Source organism: Perissodus microlepis, chromosome 3 (genome assembly GCF_051167445.1).
Source record: "Perissodus microlepis isolate ML-2025 ecotype Zambia chromosome 3, ASM5116744v1, whole genome shotgun sequence".
NCBI classification, from domain to species: domain Eukaryota; kingdom Metazoa; phylum Chordata; class Actinopteri; order Cichliformes; family Cichlidae; genus Perissodus; species Perissodus microlepis.
Window position 1 is genome coordinate 50,041,663 of NC_140463.1, and position 21,989 is coordinate 50,063,651.

The 21,989-nt window shown below is 40.8% G+C and overlaps 3 protein-coding genes and 1 long non-coding RNA gene across 5 annotated transcripts in view; 1 reads left to right on the forward strand and 3 right to left on the reverse strand.

Annotated features, from left to right (window-relative positions):
• The window catches only part of gal3st4 (galactose-3-O-sulfotransferase 4), a 31,129-nt gene extending 29,496 nt beyond the window's left edge, over positions 1–1,633 (reverse strand). Inside the window, exon 1 of one of the 2 annotated variants that reach the window (XM_084916842.1) lies at positions 1,529–1,633. The gene's annotated coding sequence lies outside the window, so the exon portion shown is untranslated. The remainder of the gene's footprint in view (positions 1–1,528) is intronic. The other variant, XM_084916851.1, reaches the window with a different exon arrangement.
• Positions 1,634–6,579: 4,946 nt separating this feature from the next.
• LOC146391773 (lysophosphatidic acid receptor 6) lies at positions 6,580–8,540 on the reverse strand. Its single transcript, XM_084917069.1, is given in 2 exon segments — positions 6,580–8,412; positions 8,414–8,540. Coding segments are annotated over 2 exon segments (957 nt in total). The 5' UTR covers positions 8,537–8,540; the 3' UTR covers positions 6,580–7,578.
• A 5,104-nt stretch (positions 8,541–13,644) lies between these two features.
• Positions 13,645–15,635, forward strand: LOC146391774 (uncharacterized). The gene is made up of 2 exons (XR_014798963.1): positions 13,645–13,738; positions 14,674–15,635. It is a non-coding gene; the product is annotated as an uncharacterized LOC146391774 (long non-coding RNA).
• mblac1 (metallo-beta-lactamase domain containing 1) lies at positions 15,584–18,079 on the reverse strand. Its single transcript, XM_084917333.1, has 2 exons — positions 17,639–18,079; positions 15,584–16,199 (listed from the first exon to the last, which is right to left on the reverse strand). Exons 1-2 carry the CDS (start codon positions 18,056–18,058, stop codon positions 15,957–15,959), a joined length of 663 nt encoding a protein of 220 aa, XP_084773459.1. The 5' UTR covers positions 18,059–18,079; the 3' UTR covers positions 15,584–15,956.
• Positions 18,080–21,989: the final 3,910 nt, after the last annotated feature.

The following is a 21,989-nucleotide window of genomic DNA, read 5'->3' on the forward strand; positions in this document are numbered from 1 at the left end:
TATCTAATATAGCGTTCCATGTTCTTCCTCCAGCAACAACTGTGTTATTAACAATGAAACGCAAAATGCAGTAACAATGAAGATTCACACAATCTGCTCAACTGTGTTTATGCTGCTCTCTATAAAACAGGAAGTGATGTGTGAACGGACCTAATACAACAGACTTGACACAAGAGGGAGAAACGCTGAGGGAAGAATTTGGAACAAATAACTGGACTAAGTTCACAAAGAGAATCAATACAGGAAATAAGCTAAACATTATAAAAAAAACCATCTCTTGATAAATAACCAAAACTGGAATGTCCAAAACACTGAAAACAACTGACCGAGGACCATGACAGTGTGTGATTTGGGGATTTGTTTGTATTCATTTACACACACTCCATTTTCCCAAGACTTCAGGATGGACACATAGCTGAAAAACTAGATGAAGTTCCCATCGATCCAACCATTCTCTTCCGCTTATCCTTTTTCAGGGTCATGGGTGCTGGAGCCTATCCCAGCTGTCTTAGGGTGAGAGGCAGGGTACACCCTGGACAGGTCGCCAGTCTGTCGCAGGGCGATGAAATTCCCCAAATCCGAAAAGCAAATCCAGAATCTAAAATTGTGTATTTATTTAGGAGTTTAAATGTAATTAATTCCCAATTAAAAAACAAGTTAACTTTGCAGAAACTCACCACTGCTCACACTGTGTGTGGACAGGAAGCCGTCCTGGTTCTAAATTTAGAAGCAAAGCCTCTTATCAGTTCACTGGTGCCTTTGTTAAGGAGCACAACACCTGCTGCTCCTGACCAGGGTCTACTCCACTTTAATCTACATGGCCCGATTCAGAGAGTCGTAACAAAAACGAGCTGCTGCAGGTACCACTGCATACTATCACAAGAAAACATGCACTGCAATATCTGCTTTTGTTCTATTAAACACAAAAACAGCTGCAAAGAGGAACTGATGAAGTCACTGCTGTGTTTAGAATAAGTAACAGTGTGCTTAGTGGTTGTGTTAATGTTTTGTCCCAACATGGTTTTCTAATAATGATGACAAGTACAGTAATACTCATTATTACATTATCAGAAAAAAGAGGAAAAAAACTGTCAGTTTTTTTTATAAAGCTTTTATAAGTTTTATAAAGCCTTGTGAAGGGAATCGTTTTACAACATCAGTGTTACATCCCTGAATTAATGTGACATCATGTGCACCAAACTTTTGTAAAATGACTTTTCCACACAACTACAGTCCTGTGAAAAACTAAGAATGCTCCATGATTCAGTGCCACCTTTAACACTTTAACACCTTTAGTAAGAAAGTACAGGCGTGAGGCAGGTTAATGCTTCACTGCAGTGAAACTGTAATAAACCCTGTCACAAATCTTTCTCTCTAATAATTTTGTCTTAACTTCAGACTCAAGTTTTATGTTTCATTAAAGGGAAATCAGACTGTCTCGTTTTATTGCCACCTCCAGGTTAACACCCTGATGTTGCGCAGTTTACAACGTCGCTGTTTGGATGTTTTAAAAGTAAAATACACTCACGGTGCGGTTCAGCAGGTCTTCCTCGTATAGCGGTGTCCGGTTAGTGAAGAAAACAAAGGGCGTCCTTGTTGCACTGCTCCTGTTGGCTCAGCAGACGGCTGAGAAAGACCTCTGAAGTTACCGTGTCATGTGGTTCCTCTGCGCCACACAAACACCATCACGGACACGTCACTTACCCACTTTCCCGTTTTTACCTTTAGCTAGTAAATCCTGAATAAAAAGTTTTAAATTCGGTATTGGGGAAAACAGTAATGGATACATATGAGCTGGAAAATGTCTCAACATGTTTACTATAATATACAACCCTGAATTATACTGATTCAATTCTATCCTATTTTATTTATATAGCGCCAAATCACAACAACAGTCGCCTGAAGGCGCTTTATTACTGATGACCCAAAGACAATTCAGTCCTCTGATGAGCAGAATGCGCATCAAGCAGCTACGTGAAGTTCACTACAATTAAAAAATGAAGCTTGGAGAAAAAATAGATCCTGGGGTCAAATACGTGATAAAACAGGCTTTTGTGTAGCTACCATTCACTACGCGTTGTTAGTTTGTTAATGTCACACTGGCTACAAACTATACTGCAGCTAAAGTATGTTGATAGTCATGTTTCACCTTTAACAACAGCATCTCTGTTCTCGCACTTTCATTCCAGACGCATTTGTCTGTCCTGCTTTGTGTTTCTTTGCTTTTTGCGCTGTCCACGGCACGTGCAGCAGAGACATCTGGTGGTCATCTTGTGAACGTTTAATGGGTTGTGATTGTTATTTTAGAAATTCAGAGCTTTGAATTCGTTTTTTTATAATAGTCGGAAACCGAACAATATAATATCACAAGTTTAAATTAGATAAAAGACTCTTGACAGCTTACAGGAAACAGAATCTGCATATACTGCATTCTTTCAAATTGCTGACTGAATCCTCCACATTGCTGCTGTCTTTCCAATTTGAATAAAGCATTTGTTTTTCGTATATGGCTTAATTTTTAGCTACATCAAATCGTTGACTATTTCAGAATCAGAATCAAGGAAACGTTATTCATCTCAGAGGGAAACTGAGCTGTCATAGCAGCAGACATACGACAGACACCAAGCAATCATATAAAGTGTAGAAATAGAGATATAAATATAAACATAAATATTAAAGTAATATTAAAAATTTAGAAATGTACGAATCCAGAGATCTGAACCAGGCAGCTGATGGTTCACTCGGGATCACATAGAATAATCAATTAATTCTTCTTGGCAAAACCACCATTTTTCTTGAAGCAATCCTTCCCATGAGTGATATGGACAGAGACTTCCCTCAAGTCAGATTGTCTTCTACTTTCATTAAAAGTGGCATGTTGGTTAATTCAGTTAAATCTGCAAGCCTAGGAGAGTTAGCTCTTCTGTGTTGTGCCACTGGCTCAGCAAGAGGTTGTTTAGTTTCCCTGGAGTATAAATCTTTGCAATCTTCCTGGCACTTCACAACGGTCCTGGTGATATGTTAAATAAGGAATTCTTGTGGAATTTGGTGATATAAATTAGACTTGTTTTGCGATAAATCTTTTAGAACCTACCATTATATTAAAAACACTACAGCCAAAGAAACAAAAAAGTGCTCACAGATTATCCTAACAAAGGAAAATTAACTCAAAAAAGCCTTTTAAAGAATCTTATGTCTTTTGGATTACAAATGAATTAATTTACGAGATGCACTATAGGCACTGTGAATTGCCCAAGAATATAAGTGTGCACATTGTTTTCAAGCGTAGATTGCATGATCAATAATTTATATTATTGATCATTTTGAAGTAGATGTTCTTGCTGATGTTCAGTTTTACATGAATGTCTGCAAGAACATTTCCCATCCTTTTGTTCAACCACTGGGAGTCACCAAAAGCTTAAATTTAACACTGCATGACTTACACTGAGATGTGCGCTTCATTGCCCAAGTGTACAAAATCCTTCTATTAACTAATATGTAAACCTTTTCACCATAACATAGGAATGCTACTGTGTTTAGTAACGACTGTGTCGTCCATGTGGCCTTGGTCTCCACATCAACCAGCAAATTATTCTGATTGATTGACTGAGTATTTGCAGATATGTCCTTACAGCCTTTATTATAAAGAAGATGTGATTGTGAGCTTCTGATAAAGCTTCAAAGCCAGAAAGTAAAATCCTAGAAAAAGTGAAAAAATGCTGCTCTTCTTTTTATTTTTAATGCATTTTGTTATTAATAGTTGTCATACATTGTCACTGTAATACATCGAAATGACAAACACCTCTGTACCATAGCTACAAAAATAAAAGCACTTATTGGTCAGGAATCGTCGCGTATCCACCACTAACTAAAGTAGTGATTTAGCAAACGCCTTCTTGCCTGAGACCCTCTGAGTATTTATACTTTTTCATTTGAAGGCTTGTGAAGTACTCTGCTCTCTGCTCTACTGATGTGTTATTATAGGGCTGATCCACCTTTGTGTGTCTTTAAATATTACATAATTATACTACTTTAAAACATAAGGAAAATGATCTGATGCCAATTTAAAACTGTACAGTTGTATGATGAAAAATAAAATGTGTAGCCGTCCAATAAAGACATGGTTGATATTCCAGGTCCTAATGCTGGATGAAGTATTCAGATTTTTAAAGTAGCATTCTCGGCTGAACCTTAAATGTTGATTTTATACTTAATTTGGTCCTCGCAGAGAAACACACTCCTTACAGCCACAGAGGCATGCTTTTCACAAGTAAAAATACAGTTTCTTTACACATTCAAGCATTTCAGTTTGAACAAGAGGAAGTTACAGCAAAACTAGAGCGTTTGTGTCTAAGGTCTGTTGTTTTTAGAGATCACACACATAGACAACCACACCACAGGAAGCCACAGACATGAACACAATTTCAACTTCTCATAAAGATCTGTCTGTTAAGATTGTGCAGTCAAAGCAAAAGCAGAAGGAAACACCAAAGCTGTTTCTGCCCTTCAATTACAAAGCACACTGTTTTACTCACTTCAGCAAACAATTGTAATTACAAGAAAAATGCTGCGTAAATTCTTAAGTTGAATACTTTGTATGATGCTGAGGTATAATGACCTTTGAAGACACCGTCTGTATGAAGAAACATGCTGCAGGCACTGCTCAGGTGTGGCTTTGGCCCATTCTCCCACACAAATAGGATTCAAATCCTGAAGGTCCCGTGGGCCCGTGCTATAACTCCGAGCTTTAGCTCTTCCCATAGATTTGGATTCAGGGCAGCTGATTGGCTGGTACCAGTTTAGAGTTTCCTTGGCCGTGTGTTTGGCATCATTGTCTTGCTGAAACATGCACTCTTTGTTCATCCTCCTGGTAGATTTTTATCAGGAATGTCTCAGTACATTATTCCATTCATGCAAATTCAGCTCCCAGAGTCCTCATTGGAAGCTTCGGTAGTTTAGACATTCTTCTGTAACCAGTGTCATCGTTATGTTTCGCAGCAATACGATTGCAACAGTCCTTAGAGCGCTCACTGGTTTTATATATCATGAAATGTCCATTGTGTGGCACATTGGTAATGACACAACTTTTTATTGGCCATCAATTAGGCCTGAACCAGCTGATAATAATCAGTACTAAGTGACAGGATTGCTTTCTAATTACTGACAGATTTCAGCTGATGTCATGACTTTCCATGTGATTTCCCTTTCTTCATGTGTTCGGTACTTTTTCCCTGCATCTTTTCTTATTGTTACACATTACACATCGATGGTTTGATTTCTTTAGATATATCGCATAACTGCTGCATCTATTTCATGCATCATGCATTCATACATTTAGTCCAAAATGTGTTTATAGAAAGATTATTTGACTTTGAATTCACTTTATCACAATTCCAAGGCTGCTCAGCACCGAAGAAGCCACTGCTTTACAATGAAAAGCCAGGATAAAGTTTCCAACTTCCCCAACAATCTTACTTTAGTGAGAACTCCCCAGTAAACTGATGGAACAAAAATGTTTGGCCATAAAGGCTGAAATAAGCAAACTTGAAGCCTAAGAGGTCCAATTTTGATATTCCTTTGAAACTCCCACGATGAGGAACCTAATGAGGAGGATGATTGAAGGTTGTTATCATCATGGCCTCATCCAATCAGAATGCAAAATAAAACAGCCACCAGGTTGTTGTTTTTTTGGGGGGTTTTTTAAGTTTTGTGACCTTTTCAAAGTGGACAGACAACCATAAAGAGACAGGAGATAACAGCAGGGGACTTTTCATTTAGCGACTTGACACAGAGAATACAAGAATATCATTTCATTTATTCATTTTCCATCTTTTGGAGCTGCAATATGCTGGTGTACAGACAAGCTCTGTTTCAGAGACGGGCTTTTAACCAGACCACATTATCTACAGTTTCCAGCAGCATTGCTTTCTGGTAAAAGAGTCCAGGTGCTGAACTTGCAAGATAAAGTTACAACATTCGATTTGTTGTGTCCAGTGTCCCGACTTTTTTGGAAACAGGTTTAGAAATGATGAAAGAATACAATCAAGTCTTGGCCTCTGTGCTATCCAACATAACAGAACACAGTAATAAATAATATGGTCTTCAGCAAGTCTTCAGATGATGTACATACAATTTCAGGTGAATAACAAAATGACATATTACATTGTGTAATTATTTATTTAACAAAAGGAAGCCAACACACAGAAGCAGTATGTGAAAAATTAAATACAATAGTACTGCTTCAGTAGGAGTCACGTAGCCGCTAGCTGCTAATAATCAGATAATCTGTTTATGTGCTTCTTATATAAATTTTTTTTAGTGCTGTCAGTGTTAATCTCTTTAAAATGATGTTAACGCCATAACTGCATTAATGCGGCAAATCTCAGTTAGTGAGTTAAAATGGATCGCCCCGTGCATGGGGCTGCATGGCATCAACGTGTCGACGAGCTAACCACGCTAACGTGTTGATGCCATGCAGCTCTATGTACGGGGCGATCCACTTTAACTCGCTGAGATTTGCCGCATTAATGCGGTTATGGCGTTAACATCATTTTAAAGAGATTAACACTGACAGCACTAAAAAATTTGGAACAGAATAAATGGACCCTTGCAGAGCAATAGCAATTCATGTTTACGTAGTTCAAACCTGTATAATAATAATGGATTGCATTTATATAGCGCTTTTCAAGGCACCCAAAGCGCTTTACAATGCCACTATTCATTCACTCTCACATTCACACACTGGTGGAGGCAAGCTACGGCTGTAGCCACAGCTGCCCTGGGGCAGACTGACAGAGGCGAGGCTGCCATATCGTGCCATCGGCCCCTCTGGCCAACACCAGTAGGCGGTAGAGTGTCTTGACACAACGACCAGGACAGAGAGCCCGGGGATCGAGCCGGCGACCTTCCGGTTACAGATGCGATTCCCAACCCCCTGAGCCACGGTCGCCCCAAGATATCATCTTTTACTTTTTTATATTAGAATATTATTTTATTGCATCTCCATGAGCTTTGTGCATTACATTGTTTGTTTTTAGAATCTGTTATTGCATAGTAAAAAAAAAAAAAAATACCTTTATGACCATTGTGAAGACATAGTATATACAAGATTATGCAAGATGTGTTGTTGTGTACACTTCCCTGTGGTGGCTTAGTATTGTGCAAGCATAATACTTGCCGTGGTGGTTGATGAAACAGTGTCTCTGGCTGCACTGTGCTGTGCTGCAGGTTTGATATTAAACTAAAATTAATGCCAGTAAGTTAAGAACATTTTGGAAGGACCCTCATTTAAAGAACACCTCATAAATAAGACGTTAAAGGTTGAGTTGCAATATAGACAAAAGCAAAAGTCATTTCACAGTCTGCTTGTATTTCATCAAATGTGATGGAAAGAGCACAAAGGAGAAAAACAGAACTCGTGCTGGTGATGATGTTGGTGAGAACATAAACCAAAGACAGACAGATACAGACAACTGAGGAAAACATGCCCAGAATGCACCTTTCGGGATAACAGTGACCCATGGAGCTAAGTGGGACTAAGAGATCCTCCAACATTTTTCAGCTATTGTGAGCACTCCGCTATCTCTGCCCTGAACTCAGATTGTACAGGGGGAACATCTTTTGAACAGTGCCTATCACCATGTTCTTCCTGAAGGTATCTGTGGTGAAATAATACGCAATGGGGTTAAGCACTGTGTTTAGACAAGCCACCACCAGGCTGTAGCGGTATGCAGCCAACATGGGGTGCATACCGCTACAAGTTCTAGAGGTTATAGGCTCTCTGTGCAGGGAGAGGACAACTAGGGTAGCATGGTATGGAGAGAAACTGAATAGGAAAATAAGCAGACTTGTAGCGATCATCCTCCGGATCTTTCTGCTGTCCAGCAGATTTGTCTGAGCCACAGTGCTTTTTTGAACAGTATGAACCAATATCCAGGAGCATATTAGCATAATTGCTAAAGGGAGCCCAAACCCCAGAAATAAAGTGGAAAAAACTACTGCTGGTTGCGTGGCATAAACCGGTGGGTTATCAAAACAATGTTTAGTAACATTTAAAGAAACATTTTCACGCTTGAGGATGTAGATTGGCACACTTGGACCAAAGGACAGTATCCAGACTCCAAGACAAATCAACCATGACTTCTGTCTTGCTCTCTGAATTCTTGTAGACATAGGAAAGCTGACAGCGACACAGCGGTCAAAGCAAATACAAGCGAGGAATAAGATGCTCCCATACATGTTGGCCTTCAGCATCAAGCCAAGGCAATCACACAACACCAGAGGAATGCCTTCTAATCCAAGGTGGTAGTAGATTCTCACTGGCAATGTGAGGATGAGTAAAAAGTCCGCCATGGTCAGGTTGGTCATGTAGACAACTGTTGGGGATCTGGATTTGATTTGACAAAAAAAAAAATACCAGAGCTATAACATTCAAAGTAAGACCCACGATGAAGATGAAGGAGTACAAGCACACGTGGATGATGTCGAAGTGGCTCGTACTGTCATTGGTGCAGGTAGTGGTGTTGCTGATGGACATCGTGACCTGTGAGAAAGCATAAAAAATAATGCATGAAAAAAACAGGTTTGTTGCAGGTTTAAGTATCAAAGAACAATTCATGTTCAGCTCAGCTGTTGTCAATCAAATAACTGTAACTTATGTCAAGTCAACATAAAGCTTCTTTGATTACTACGGCAGCAATGTTATGTGTGTTTACAAACTAATATCTCAGCTGGGAAACAGTCAAAGAAGCACACGCTGATCAGAACCATAAGTGAAGCAGCTGAAACAATTGTGGAAGTAGAGGAAGAGGAAGTAGAGGAAGAGGAAGTAGCACATGTGTTTCTGAACAGGTCAGTGAAAACTGCTTAAGAGGTTAAAGAAAGAGATGACCCTGCACAGGAAAGACAGTGTCATTGAGGATGTTGTTGCATTGACCAGCCTACAAGAACAACGTGCAGCTCGGCAGCTGAGTTTTCAAACCTCGACAAAAGAGTTAGAGGAAGATATGGCAAGACTCACAGAAACAATCCCAAGAACTCATTCTGGGTCTAGGCACAGAGTTACCTGCTCTACCGGCACCAACACAGCTCACTGAAGTGACTACACACAGTCGATTCAGAATTGGTGTAAGAAAGACAAACTGTCAGAATCCAACCAAATCGAAACTGGACTTAAAACGAATCACAGTGAAGCTGGAATTACTGAAGCCGTCGTCAGGCCTAAGTCTTTGCAATATGTTAGTGATTAAAACAGACCTCACCCTCGCACAGCTTCATACCACACTGAAGGGACACTACAAGGATGATTGATCTCTATCAATGGCTATTTGCTGGGTGGGCTGAAATCACATTCAGGTTACTCACAGAAGAGGCTCCGCAGTCAGAGCTTCTAGTACCAGTATTAGTAGCTCAGGAAGATAGGGTGGCAGAGGAGCCAATCATTGGCTTCAATGTGATTGAACACATGTTAGAGAGGGGAATAGAGCCGCCTCATGCTGTGAAGGAGGATGTTAGCACAGTATTCTCCACTGACTGTAAGAAAGCTGAAGTCTTTTTAAAGGCGAGTTTGTTATGAGCAACTCAGGCGGACCCCGGCAGCAGATCACAGGACACGTTTAGCTACAGTGTAAATGACTTATCTACAGTGACAGAGTAACAATAACAGTTCTGGGATTGCAGGGATAACTGGCGGAGGACTTGAACGGTCTATGGGAAGAAAAGGGAGCAGAGATTACTGAGTGGACACTAGACTTGTAGTCAAGACCGCCTAAATCAAGACCAAGACAATACCAAGACCAGAGGGTATCGAGACCAAAACCAAGACCAAGACAAAGTCGAGACAAGACCAAGACAAAGTCGAGACAAGACCAAGACAAAGTCGAGACAAGACCAAGACCGAGACTGAGACAAAATCGAACGTTACGTTGTGTTTCATGGATACTGTTGACTCCAAATCTCCCGACTACAATGTCGATCTGAGACAGCAAGACCAAGACAAGACTGAGGGATCCAAGACCAAGACAAGACCAAGACCAATATCAATCGAGACCAAGACAAGACCAAGACCATGTAAAAGTAGTCTCGAGACTGGTATCGAGACCAAGACGGGTCTTGAGACATCCAACTCTAGTGGACACGGAGAGAGGAAGACGAGGGTTGTGTGAGATAATAGAGTTGGAGAGCTTATTTGTCACGAGTTTGGTAGAAGGCTCGGGGAATGGTAGTGAGGAGCTGGGGGCTGAGGCGAGAAGAGTGCGTGCTGGTGGCACAGGCAGATGGGCGTGGCCAGTTCCCCTTCTCCAGCACAGCAGCAGAAGGTAAGACAGCTATTGAGGGAGGAGATTAACATGTTTGCACCCAATGGTTTTTCTTACAGCACCTCCTTCTCAAAACTCCACCTCTCCTCTCCTGCCTGCTCACCCTCTCAGCCTCTCTGCATGACTCCGAGGAATTCAGACTTGATGTATCCTCTCATTTGAGTGAATTATGGTTGTGGAGAGATTACCCGAAAATGATGCATGGACTAATTCTCCTGTCTTCCTTCCCCCAGACAATATCTGTTCCTTGAGTCACAGTCCACTGGCATCCCTTAAACCCTCACCACCATATGGCCCAAGTGTGTGTATGTGTTTAACTGAGAACATGCAACTCAGTTCTGCTCTCTTGCCTGTTCTCGTCTAGGCCTTGCACTTGCACTGAGTCTGCATGCCTCCAGTTTAACCATTCATAACAGAACAGCACATCATGCTACGTGTGCACAGGAAGTAAAAATCTGGAGTCTGTCAAAGCTGTTTCCACAGGGTGCAATAGTGGAAAAATAATCCCCCTCTGTGGAGGTTTTGCTACATAATCTGTAAAAACTGTAATCAAAGGGCATTGTAGCTCCAACAGTACATACACAGTATAAAAGTATTGCTTCACTAACACGCTGTAGCCTTTGTCAGAGTTATCAGAAAAGATAGCACTTTAAATGGCATATGTCTTTAAGTAGTTTGGGAGGACGAATGTAAAACAGTCTATCACATATGTTGCCATGCATATCCCCCAACCTACTCAAATATGTATGTGAGAAAAGAAATTAATGGACATGATGAAAAATTAGTCGTCCTATGTATTCTTTTGTTACAAGATCCCAAATCCACCATAAGAGCCTATAGCAGAGTACTTAAAAGTACTTCTAATGTTACCTTTCCATTTGGTTATAACAAATAGCTGAAAAGTCATTGGCTACCTGGACGATTTTAGCTGAGAGCTTGTAAATGAAAATCCACGTTTGGCCAAATGTTGTGTGGAGTTGAGAAAAGAGACAAAGACTGCGCTTTACTTTAGTTTACTGGGTTTTTGTTTTTTTTGACAATTTGTAAAACATTTCACACTATGAACACGTCTCTGCAGAGACTGCATAGGTACAACAGTATCTCTGTTTCTAAACATTATTTGTGTCTGTTTGAAATAACATGAAATAGTCAATGCATTTTCAAACCAGTACATTTCTTTCAGTTTCATGTCGTTCACACAGACTAAGATAAGGACAGGACGATACACAAATAACATTCCCCGCAATTTTCTGGTTTGGTTCTACCCTCTGTAGAGCTGAGTGACTAGTACTAAAATAGTGTTAAATAGTATAAAATAGTGTTTAAAGGTAATTTGTAAATGAGCTGATAGTGTGAGTTTTACCTGTTTGATGATTAAAGATCCAGTGGAAGCAGAAGAAGAGCACTTCTGTGGTGAGCTGATATCTTTGCCACAAGGCAGCTTCCTGTGCTGACATCGGTCAGCTTCTCTCTGCTTAGTTTTCACACGTCTGTGTGGTAGCAATACTTTCTTTACATATTCTGTACGTGTTATGGAAATGCATCCACAGACAGTCTGTAGTTTGCTCTCATATCATTATTGTTTGTGTAAACATAAACAAAATTAATTATGTTACAAAGGTTATTGGGTCATCTCCAAGCAGATCTAAAAATCATGGTATTAAAATAAAAATGACTATTTTCTAAATTTCAAAGTCATGTGACAAAACAGACGAGGCTCGTTGTCTTTTTTTAAGTTTTAGTTATTATTGACTTACATGAATAATGCTGAACTTGATTTACTTCTAGCTTGATGTTAAATTTACATCATATTTATATCTTAGAAGAGAGATCCCTCTAGAGGCGAGCAAATCACCCAGGTTCTGTTCATCTGGATGTTGGAGGAAACATCAGTGGAACAAACCTTTCTTCAGTCACAGCTGACAGGATGTTACCCCAACCTTCCCCAAACCCCAACTAACAGTGACCCTGAGAGGTCAAGTGGACTGCAACTTAAGAAAACAACAGCAAATAGAAAAAAGCTGCAAAAGAACACAAAACACAACGGAAATAGAGAAAAATATAAAACAAGCCCCAAAACTAAAGGAAAACAATCACAAAAGAAAACAGAAGTGTTTCTGGGGAAACAAAAATGTGACAGAAGTGACGAGCTAACAGTGAACAGCTTATAGCAAACATGTATGTTGTGATGGCATCATCATCATGGTAAATTAGTCCATTTGTAAACTTTATTAGTTTGTTTTGCAGTTTTCTTCATTAATATAATTCATTAATCATTTGGTTAAACCTAACACTGATATTATGAGGCGCGCACATAGTAACATTGTGTGGTTTTTCTAAAATGTTTTGTTATATTAATTATGTTTCTCTTTCTTTGAGTTACCTGGGTTTGGGCGGTGGCTGTTTCCTGTCTGGGCAAAAGGCGTGGCTGAGGACTCTGGGAACAAAATGCCTGCTCAGCAGGACCAACCATGGGCTTACCAGGAGCAGGGGTGTTTTGGGTTTACTTAGGTTATTCTGTGCTTAGTTAATATTAGTGTGTGTTTTTGTTTCTGCATATTGTGCTTAAATGGTTTGGCCAAAACATTATAAAAGCTACCCTCATGTGTCTTTGTAATTAGGTCAGTTTGTGAGTTAAGTTGTGTCTCACTTTGTTTGTTTGGTTGTTTCTGGAAATTGCTTTTCGTAGAGTTATAGCTGACCTCTTTTATGGGCCTGATTATTATGTTTTGAATTTTGTCATTTTTGAACCTTTTGAGGGTAAAAATAAAGCAAACCCTTTTTGAAGATTTTTTTTGCCTGTGTCCTCTATGCCTTGGCTGCTTGGTCCCTCACATATGTACACGATCATATGAATCATGTTCATTGTCCCTCACAGCACTATGAACCTGCTACTTCAGAATGTGTCTCACTGCATGTTTCATCATGTAATATTATAACTGCCTTCATTCATATCAAACAGGTATCAACGCCTGTTTTTGATAAATGGGTCTAATGACACAAATACAGAACATCCTTATAAGGTATGATGTAATGCTGTAGATCCACTTATAAATGTATAAAGTGTATAAACTTCTATAGCAATAAATGCAACAAACACAACAGAACTATTAAGTAAAAGGACACAATGTTTCATCCAACTAAAGAAAAAGATGGATTTTGAACACATAACTTGTTATTTTAAACTATTTTAAATTCCTTTACAAAGAGAGAACAGCCTGTCGATTCTCCACCTGTTCTCCTCTCCATCTCTCAGCTGGCTCTTCTTCGTCCTCTTCCTCACACGCTGCTGCAGGGGACGGTCACCTCCGTGTGGATACTTCTTTAAGACACTCCTGCTGGCGTGGCGACACCCCACAGCTTACATATGAAACAGCTGTGCAGACGTGGAAGCGATTTGATCTCCACTTGTGTGTGAGCAGGTAGAGGCTTTGTGTGGTTCTGAGTGTGGTTCTTTGTGGAGTGGCAGTTTGTGTCTGTTACCCTTGTGGTGGGGATCCTGTCTCAGCAGCCTCCCAGATTTACATTGTACGTTGTGACCGTACATTCTCTATGTGAGAGAATCGCTCTTTACACTGAAACGTCTGCTCGACAGAAGTATTTCTACTGCAGCTCTACAGCATTCAAACCCACCACACTGTGGGTGTGGGTGTGTACCAGTGAACGCAAGAAATGTAGAAAGAACAAAAGCATTCGCTCCAATCCAAACATGGCAAATAACCGTTAGTGTTATTAGCATAGTAGTGTTATAGCACCTGGGTAGACCACACAGGGGTTGGCTGTGAGTGGGTAGAGTGGGTGATTTAGCAGTCACATGGAGTTAATCAGACATTGGTGCTGGAGAGCTGGGACATTTGTATTCTTACACAGTGCTCAGCTGGGGTCTACTGCAGCAGCAACATTTCATTTAGCCAGTGACACTGACTGTAAGCTGTTGCCCTGCAGCATTTTCTGGACTGGTCAGCTGTACGTGGATTTAGGACCTGTGAGCAGAAACAGAGAGAACCAGACGAACAAAAGAAAGACAAAAAAGTAAAGACACAGAGTGATGTGTTACTTATCAAAGGGAGTTCAACAGCGAGGCTGGATATGTCAACCATCAGCAGTGTCAGAACTATGTAGATGTAAATATGACTGAAGCAACAGAACATGTGGAGCAGAACAAGTGTTAGGCTTAAAGAGTGTTTCAGTATTAGACATGCTGTGGCATATTAACATATTAATCTGTAGAGTTTAATTCGGCTCTCTCATGTTTGTCAAATATTTTCACTAAATACATTTTCAATTCAAGTTTCTTTTGTGTTTTCTCTTTTTCTGCTGTTTTTTTTAAATCGTCAAACATGTGACCTTTCATCAGAGTCGGATATCAACCACACACAAAACTGCATGTCAGGATCCAGACTGGCTGGTCCTCCTCCGATCAACCCTCCCACATATCTGACTTCCTGAGTGAGCCGTAGTTCTTCCCATAGTTCTTCAAATCAGTGAGGAAGAGCGTGATGGTGCGAACGACTGAGTCTGCAGACAGTTTATGTAGGAGGCTCGTCGCACACCCTCCTGTACACACTGAGTCTGCAGAGTTCTGCTTTTCACCAAGTGTCCACATTTTCAAGTTTACAGATAAAATGTTCATGTTTGTGTTTTAGCTCTCACGGGTCCTCAGATGCAGCTAAAGGTGGGGCTTTAACAAATCACCCCTTCAAAGGAGTTCTCTTTAACTCATCGATCCTTGTTTCTTTGATATCGAGTCCTCTAAAGGTCAACAGCACTAAATTTTTAAAAAAGAAAATGTATTTTCTCATCACGAGCCCTAAATCAGCTGAGTCACATGTCACAGATGCACCTCAGCCTTTTTCACTCCATGCATTTGTGTTGGTAACACACTGATAACAAGCTGTGCGTCTGTGTGAGGGTATGTCTATGATTTTGATCTTTTCAGTGAAGAATTTGTCTTTGGGCAGTGGAAATGACTTTAACCAAACACGAGTAGATACATGTAGCTTCAGGCTCACCTGTTTGTTTAGCTGTATGTCCGAGACAAACTTCACATGTGGGACAGAAAAGTTTGTTTCTTCTTCTTTAATCCATTACATCGTTTCAAAAACCCAGCTCATTTTGAATAGTCTTTATTAAATGAGGCATTAATGATTACAGACAACAGAGTTTGGATTTCTTTGGAAGTTCAGGATTGGTTATAAACTTGCTGACCAACAGTAATAAAGAAATAATGGAGATTTCTTTGTGAACAAATGTTCTGTAGACACCAGTTTGATATTTGAGGCTTTAATAGTGGAACAATAAACATTTTCTGTCACTGACCTCATTTGTGTCGTGCGCTGATGTCAGTGGTTCCACCACAACTTTGCAACTACATGTTGAAAAGTCCATACAAGTTTTATTATGAGTTCATTTAACATTAACCAGAGAATGTGCAGTTTTTTCCTCAGTCCACTGTGAAAGGTAACACGAATTAAGGCAGAAATGTAGAAAATCACACAGGATTTCACAGAAAACTACATTCAATGTCACAGTGGTGTATGTGGAAGTTTGTCTTCCTGCCAGAAGTTCTTAACTTTGGCTTGAATGATCCGAGTCAAGCTCCTAGTATTCAGTAAAGTCCCTTCGATTCACAAGTTGGAGTCACTTGTTCCTGAGAACTCTGAATGGAAGTCCGTGTCCTGGTATGATCACGTCGGCAGTACGTAAGGCCTCCTGGCGGCTGACCTCGTGTACTGCAGCGTTCATACTTAGATCCCGCCAGCTGTTCTCGTCTGAGCAGCACTCAAACAGATCTCCTGCGATCAGCACGGTGCCTGCTGAGGTCCCCTTCACCTGCACGCTGATATCTTGTCCTGTGTGGCCTGGAGTGGGAACTATAGACACCTGTGGATGAAACAAGACTATTTAAAAACACTACATACATTTAGAAAAACCAACGAGATCACCAACTCTGTCACAGGATTCAAATTTTGAGATTATTGTTGAAATTATTTAATGGTTTTTCTTTATTTTTACTACTTTCTACATTGTAGATACAAACTGAAGACATCACCTATATGAAGCAAGATATATGGGATTATGTAGTGAAGACAAAAGTGATAAATATGTTTTATATTTTAGGTTCCAGCCTTTGCTTTGTTGGCAGCGCTGCAAACCCTCGGCCTTCTCTCAGTGAGCTTCATGCTGTGGTCACCTGACGTGTTTCCCCTCACAGGTGTGCCTGTCAGGGCTCATTTGTTGAATTTCTTGCCTTCTTAATGAAGTTGGGACCATCAGTTGTGTTGTGCAGCAGTCAGGTTGGTGCACAGCTGACAGCCATATTTGACAACTGTTAGAATCCATATTATGGCAAGAACCAATCAGCTGAGAGAAACAACAGCCCATCATTACTTTAAGAACTGAAGCTCAGTCAGTCTGTAAAACTGCTAAAACTTTGAATGTGTCCCCAAGTGCAGTCACAAAAACCATCAAGACCACGATGAAACTGTCTCACATGAGGACGCCCCAGGAAAGGAAGAGCAGGAGTCCCCTCTGCTGCTGAGGATACATTCATCCGAGTCACCAGCCTCAGAAATCACAAGTTAGCAGCTCAGATTAGAGCCCAGATAGATGCCACACAGAGCTCCAGTAGCAGACACATCTCTACATGTTCAGAGGAGACTGTGGGAATCAGGCCTTTATGGTCAAACAGCTGCTGAGAAACACAAGGAGTGGACATTAGACCAGAGGACATCTGTGCTTTGGTCTGATGGGTCCTGGCCTCCACAGTCACCTGACCTAAACCCAGTGTGGATGGTTTGGGATGAGATGGAGCTCAGAGTGAAGGCAAAGGACCAACAAGTGCTCAGCATCTCTGGGAACTCCTTCAAGACTGTTGGAAACCATTTCAGGAGACGACCTCATGAAGCTCATGGAGAGAACGCCAAGAGTGAGCAAAGCAGGAATCAAAGCAAAGGCTGTTTGGAAGAATCTGAAATATCAAACATGTTTTCAGTTATTTCACACTTTTCTGTTATTACAGAATTCCACATGTGTTCATTCATAGTTCTGATGCCTTCAGTGAGAATTAATGTAATCAGAATGAGAATACTTTATTAATCCCTAAGGTAATTATGTAAATGTAAATAGTGTAATAGTTCATTACTGCGTAAATACTAATGACAACTGGTACACACACACACACACACACACACAGTCCGTGTTTTCATCGCAGAGGTTTCAGTGTGCTGTATTCCAGCTAAATGAAGATCAAAATAATAAATAAATCTCTCGGTTCAACCTTTAAATTTCAGTGTGTGTTGTGACAAAAATGAAAAACTCACATGTTCATCAACGGTGTAAGTCTTTCCCTCTGCCAGCTCGCTGGGACTGTATCTGTCCCCTTCACTGATGTCATATCCAATAATCATCTTTGCAGTTGGGAAAAGACTCAGATTTCCAATGTGGTCTGAGTGTCCGTGGGTGCCCACGACCAACTCAATGTTTTCTGGGTCCAAACCTCTCTTTTTTAAGGACGTCAGAAGGAAGTCCCGGTCCCACGGTCCCCCAGTGTCGACCAGGATATTCTTCAGTCCCATTATCAGAGTGATGGTCCCGTCGGCTCTGAAGTTCCCGTCAGTCTCCGGACAACAATATCCGGGTTTCAGGACGGACACGGAATACGTCTGACCACAGAAATCCAACTCCGTCTGTGACAGAGGGACTTTCTTAAAGGAACAACATCCACCAGAGGCTACCTCCATCACTGCAGTTAAGGAAGTGGTGTGGGGGCGTTTCTTCTTCTTCTTGAAAAGCGGAATAAACAGAGAGGTCTGCTGCCCTCTAATGGTTGTTATCTGTTACTGCGAGTTTAAACCGATGACTGAAGCATCTTTTATACAGTCATTGGGTTGGAGCAAAGCACGAAGGAGTATTAGGGTTTTATTCAGAAAAACATATTATTGATCAGTTTGAGAATAAAGCTGAAATAATACTCTGGACTTTACTCTCTTTATTATTAAAAAAAAGTCTGTGGTGATTATAGGCCTCTGCAAAACGCCTTCTGTAGATGAGTTAATGAGATCATACTTCAGAGTCAGTTTTAGTCATAGGAAATGATTTCTCTTTCAGCACAAACACAGTGTGGTGATAAGAATAAGGACAATGAAGAACAGAAAGCAGGAAATGAAATGGCTGGAAATAAGACAGATGCCAGCATACAGATAGTTACACCCTCATGAAAAACATGATGTATGTTGTTTCACAAGACACAGTAAGACAGCTGGGTAAGTGGTCTGTGTAGGTTCACCATCATCTAGGTCATGGCAATCTAGGGAGTTTAGAAATAAGAGCAACTGGACTTCTTAAGTTTCCTGAAGACGTGTCACTTCATATCCGAGAAGCCTGGAACTGAAGAAGCTTCTGGATGAGACTGGGGCCTCAGACACTGGGAATGTCTGAGGCCCCAGTCTGCCAGTTCTTCAACTTCCACCTCAAGCAGAGCTTCAGTTGCATTACAAGAGAGGCTGAGAACATTGAGCCTGAGTGGACCATCTTTCACGCCTCCATTACTGAGACTGATGCAAGGAGGTGTGGCTGCAAGGTAGTTTGTGCCCATGTTGGCGATAATTCGAGGGGAACTAGAGGAAAGGCCCTGAAGGACTAAAGGGAGCTGTCAGGCTAACCAAAGAGTATTATCGGGCTTAGTCTGTGGGACTCCAGAAGCAGCTGACAATTACCTGCAGGACAAGCAGAGTTGCTGATGCATAAACTCAGGTGTGGGAGGAGTTCAGTGAGACCATGGAACAATACTTCCAGACAGCCTCAAAGTGGTTTGGACAAACTGTCAGATCACTCAGGAGGCGAGGCTGTGTTCTGCACACATTGCTTGCAGTGGTGATGGGACATGCACTGAGTGACTCGCCTGTCACTGGATTACCAATGACCTTCTGATGGCAGCTGATTCTAGTCTCCCATCCATCCTCATCCTTCTTGACCTTAGTGTGGCGTTTGATACCATTTCTCACAATATTCTCCTGAACCGGTTAGCATCCATTGGCATTAGTCACACCCCCCTTGCCTGGTTCACCTCATATCTCTCAGACCGCACTCAGTTTATCCAATTTAAATCCCATTCTTCAACTCTCTATCCTGTGTCTGCTGGTGTGCCCCAGGGTTCAGTATTAGGGCCTCTTTTATTCATTATTTATATGCTACCTCTTGGTCATATATTCCAAAAATATAATATAAATTTTCACTATTGTGCCGATGACACCCAGCTCTACATTTCTTCTAAACCCAATTCATCCCTCCCACCTTCCTCCCTCTCAAACTGTCTTATTGAGATTAGATCCTGGTTCTCCTCCAATTTTCTCAAACTTAACAGTAATAAAACTGAAGTTTTATAAATACTTTTATAAAAACTGAAGTTTTATTACGTCCTGCATTGATTACTACAATTCCCTCCTATTTGGTCTTCCTGAAAAGTCCCTTCATAAACTCCAACTTCTTCAAAACTCCACAGCTCGGGTCATAACTCGCACTCCGTTAAGAGCTCATATTACCCCAGTTCTTCAGCATCTTCACTGGTTGCCCATAGAAGCCAGGATAAATTTTAAAATCTTACTTCTTACATACAAGTGAATCCATAAATCTGCTTCTTCATATTTGTGTGAGCTGCTCCATATCACCACTGTTTCCCGCCCTCTCAGATCCTCATCTGCTATTCATCTTACTGTTCCTGACGTCTCATCACTGTGGGGAACAGAGCCATCACTCGCTCTGCTCTGGAACTCTCTTCCTCCTGCCATAAGAAATATTGACTCCTTTTCCGTGTTTAAGTCACAGCTCAATACACATCTGTTCAAACTGGTTTATTCACTTTAGTGCTGATTTGATCTGTTGTCAAGCTCTGTTTTGCAATTTGAACTTATTTTATGTATTTTATGACTATTGCTCCTTTTATTAATTTTGTTCTTTGTAAGGTGACCTTGGGTTTCTGAAAGGCGCCCTCAAATAAAATGTATTATTATTATTATTATTACTGGGGGTGAAGTAACTGATGTAGTTAAACAACTACACAGTATCTGGACCCCTGGGGTGGATAAGATTCACCCTGTAATCCTGAAGGCTTTAGATCTCTTAGGACTGTCCTGGCTGACATGTGTCTGCAACGTCGAGGTTGGGGTGGCCTCTAGATGAGCAAACTGAAGTGATGGTTCTCCTGATTAAGAAGGGGCCCATAGGATGTGGCTCCCGAGGGATTATACTCCTCAGCCTCCCCAATAAAGTCTATCCCAGGGTAATGAAGAGGAGAGTTTATCTGTTGGTTGAACCTTTGATTCAGGAGGACACGTGTGGTTTTCATCCTGGTCATTGAAACACTGGACCAGCTCGTTATCCTCTCAAGGATATTCGGGGATGTGTGGGAGGTTGCCCAACCAGTCTACATGTGTTTTATGGACTTGGAGAAGGCATCTAACCAGGTATCTCAGGGTATCCCCTGGGTCCTCTGGGTGCTTTTGGAGTATGAGGTGTCAGGCCTGTTGTTAGGAGCCATCCAATCCCTGTACAACCATAGCGAGAGCTTGGTTTGTATTGCCAGCAGTAAGTTAAACTAGTTTCCAGTAGGTGTTGGACTGTGTCTTTGTTACCCTTTATCAGCAGTTTTAGTCATAGCTTTTATGGACAGAATAGCTAAGTGTAGACAGATGATGGAGCAAACTAACCAAAAAACAAGTTAAACATAAAGGAAATCGCACAGAAAGAACAATATAGTGTCCACAGCTCCACCACAGAGTAACACAGTGAAACATTAGGTCCCTGTTAGTATACAAATTAATAATGAATTAATATATTGATTGACTCTGTCTTACAGAAACCTGTTTACATAAACATAAAGGTTATGATTATGTTAGTTTAAGCACCACCCCGACCCATACTAACTATCTGAATGCTTGCAGCACAGGCTGAAGCGAGGAAATGGCAGCAATCATCCCCTGTAGCATATTAATCAACCAAAGACACAGACAGTGTTTTAATTCATTTCAAAGCCTGACACTTGTCTACCCTGGAAAACTCAAACACGGTTTTATTTGTGTTCACTTGGCCCTTACTCTGAGTTTCTATCTGATCTCTCTGACTTTTTGTCTTATTTCATGTTTTCTAAAAAGAAACTCATCTGTTACTATGCTAAATAAGTGAAGCTCATCTATTTGTTAATTCTAGCTTCCTTTTCATATGAACACTAAAAGCCCTCAGAGAGAAAGACGACTACACTTTGTAATGAGACTAAATACAGCTTTCAGCAACAATAGCCAACTGCAGCCACAAGATGGTAGTAATGGAAAGGCTGGATGCACATATTAACTGACAGGAGAGGAGCTTTATGATCAAACCTGCAGCCTGTTTCAGCTGCTCCTGACTTTTTCTCCTCACTTTTTTCTTTGACTTTCACTCAGTATTTTAGAGTATTCATTTGTTTTGATAGCTTTATTTTCAAAAACCAAGACATAATTTTCGTAAGGCTTAATAAAGTTTTCTGATTCTGAAAGGACAGAGATTGGTCTAAAGTTGGTATATCTTAAATTATGTTTTAGATTTGACAAAGCAAGCACTGCTTCCCTTGCTTGTCCTAATGGAATCCCACTGGTAGGACTGCTTTCTTCCATTTGTGCAACATCTCTAAAGTTAGAA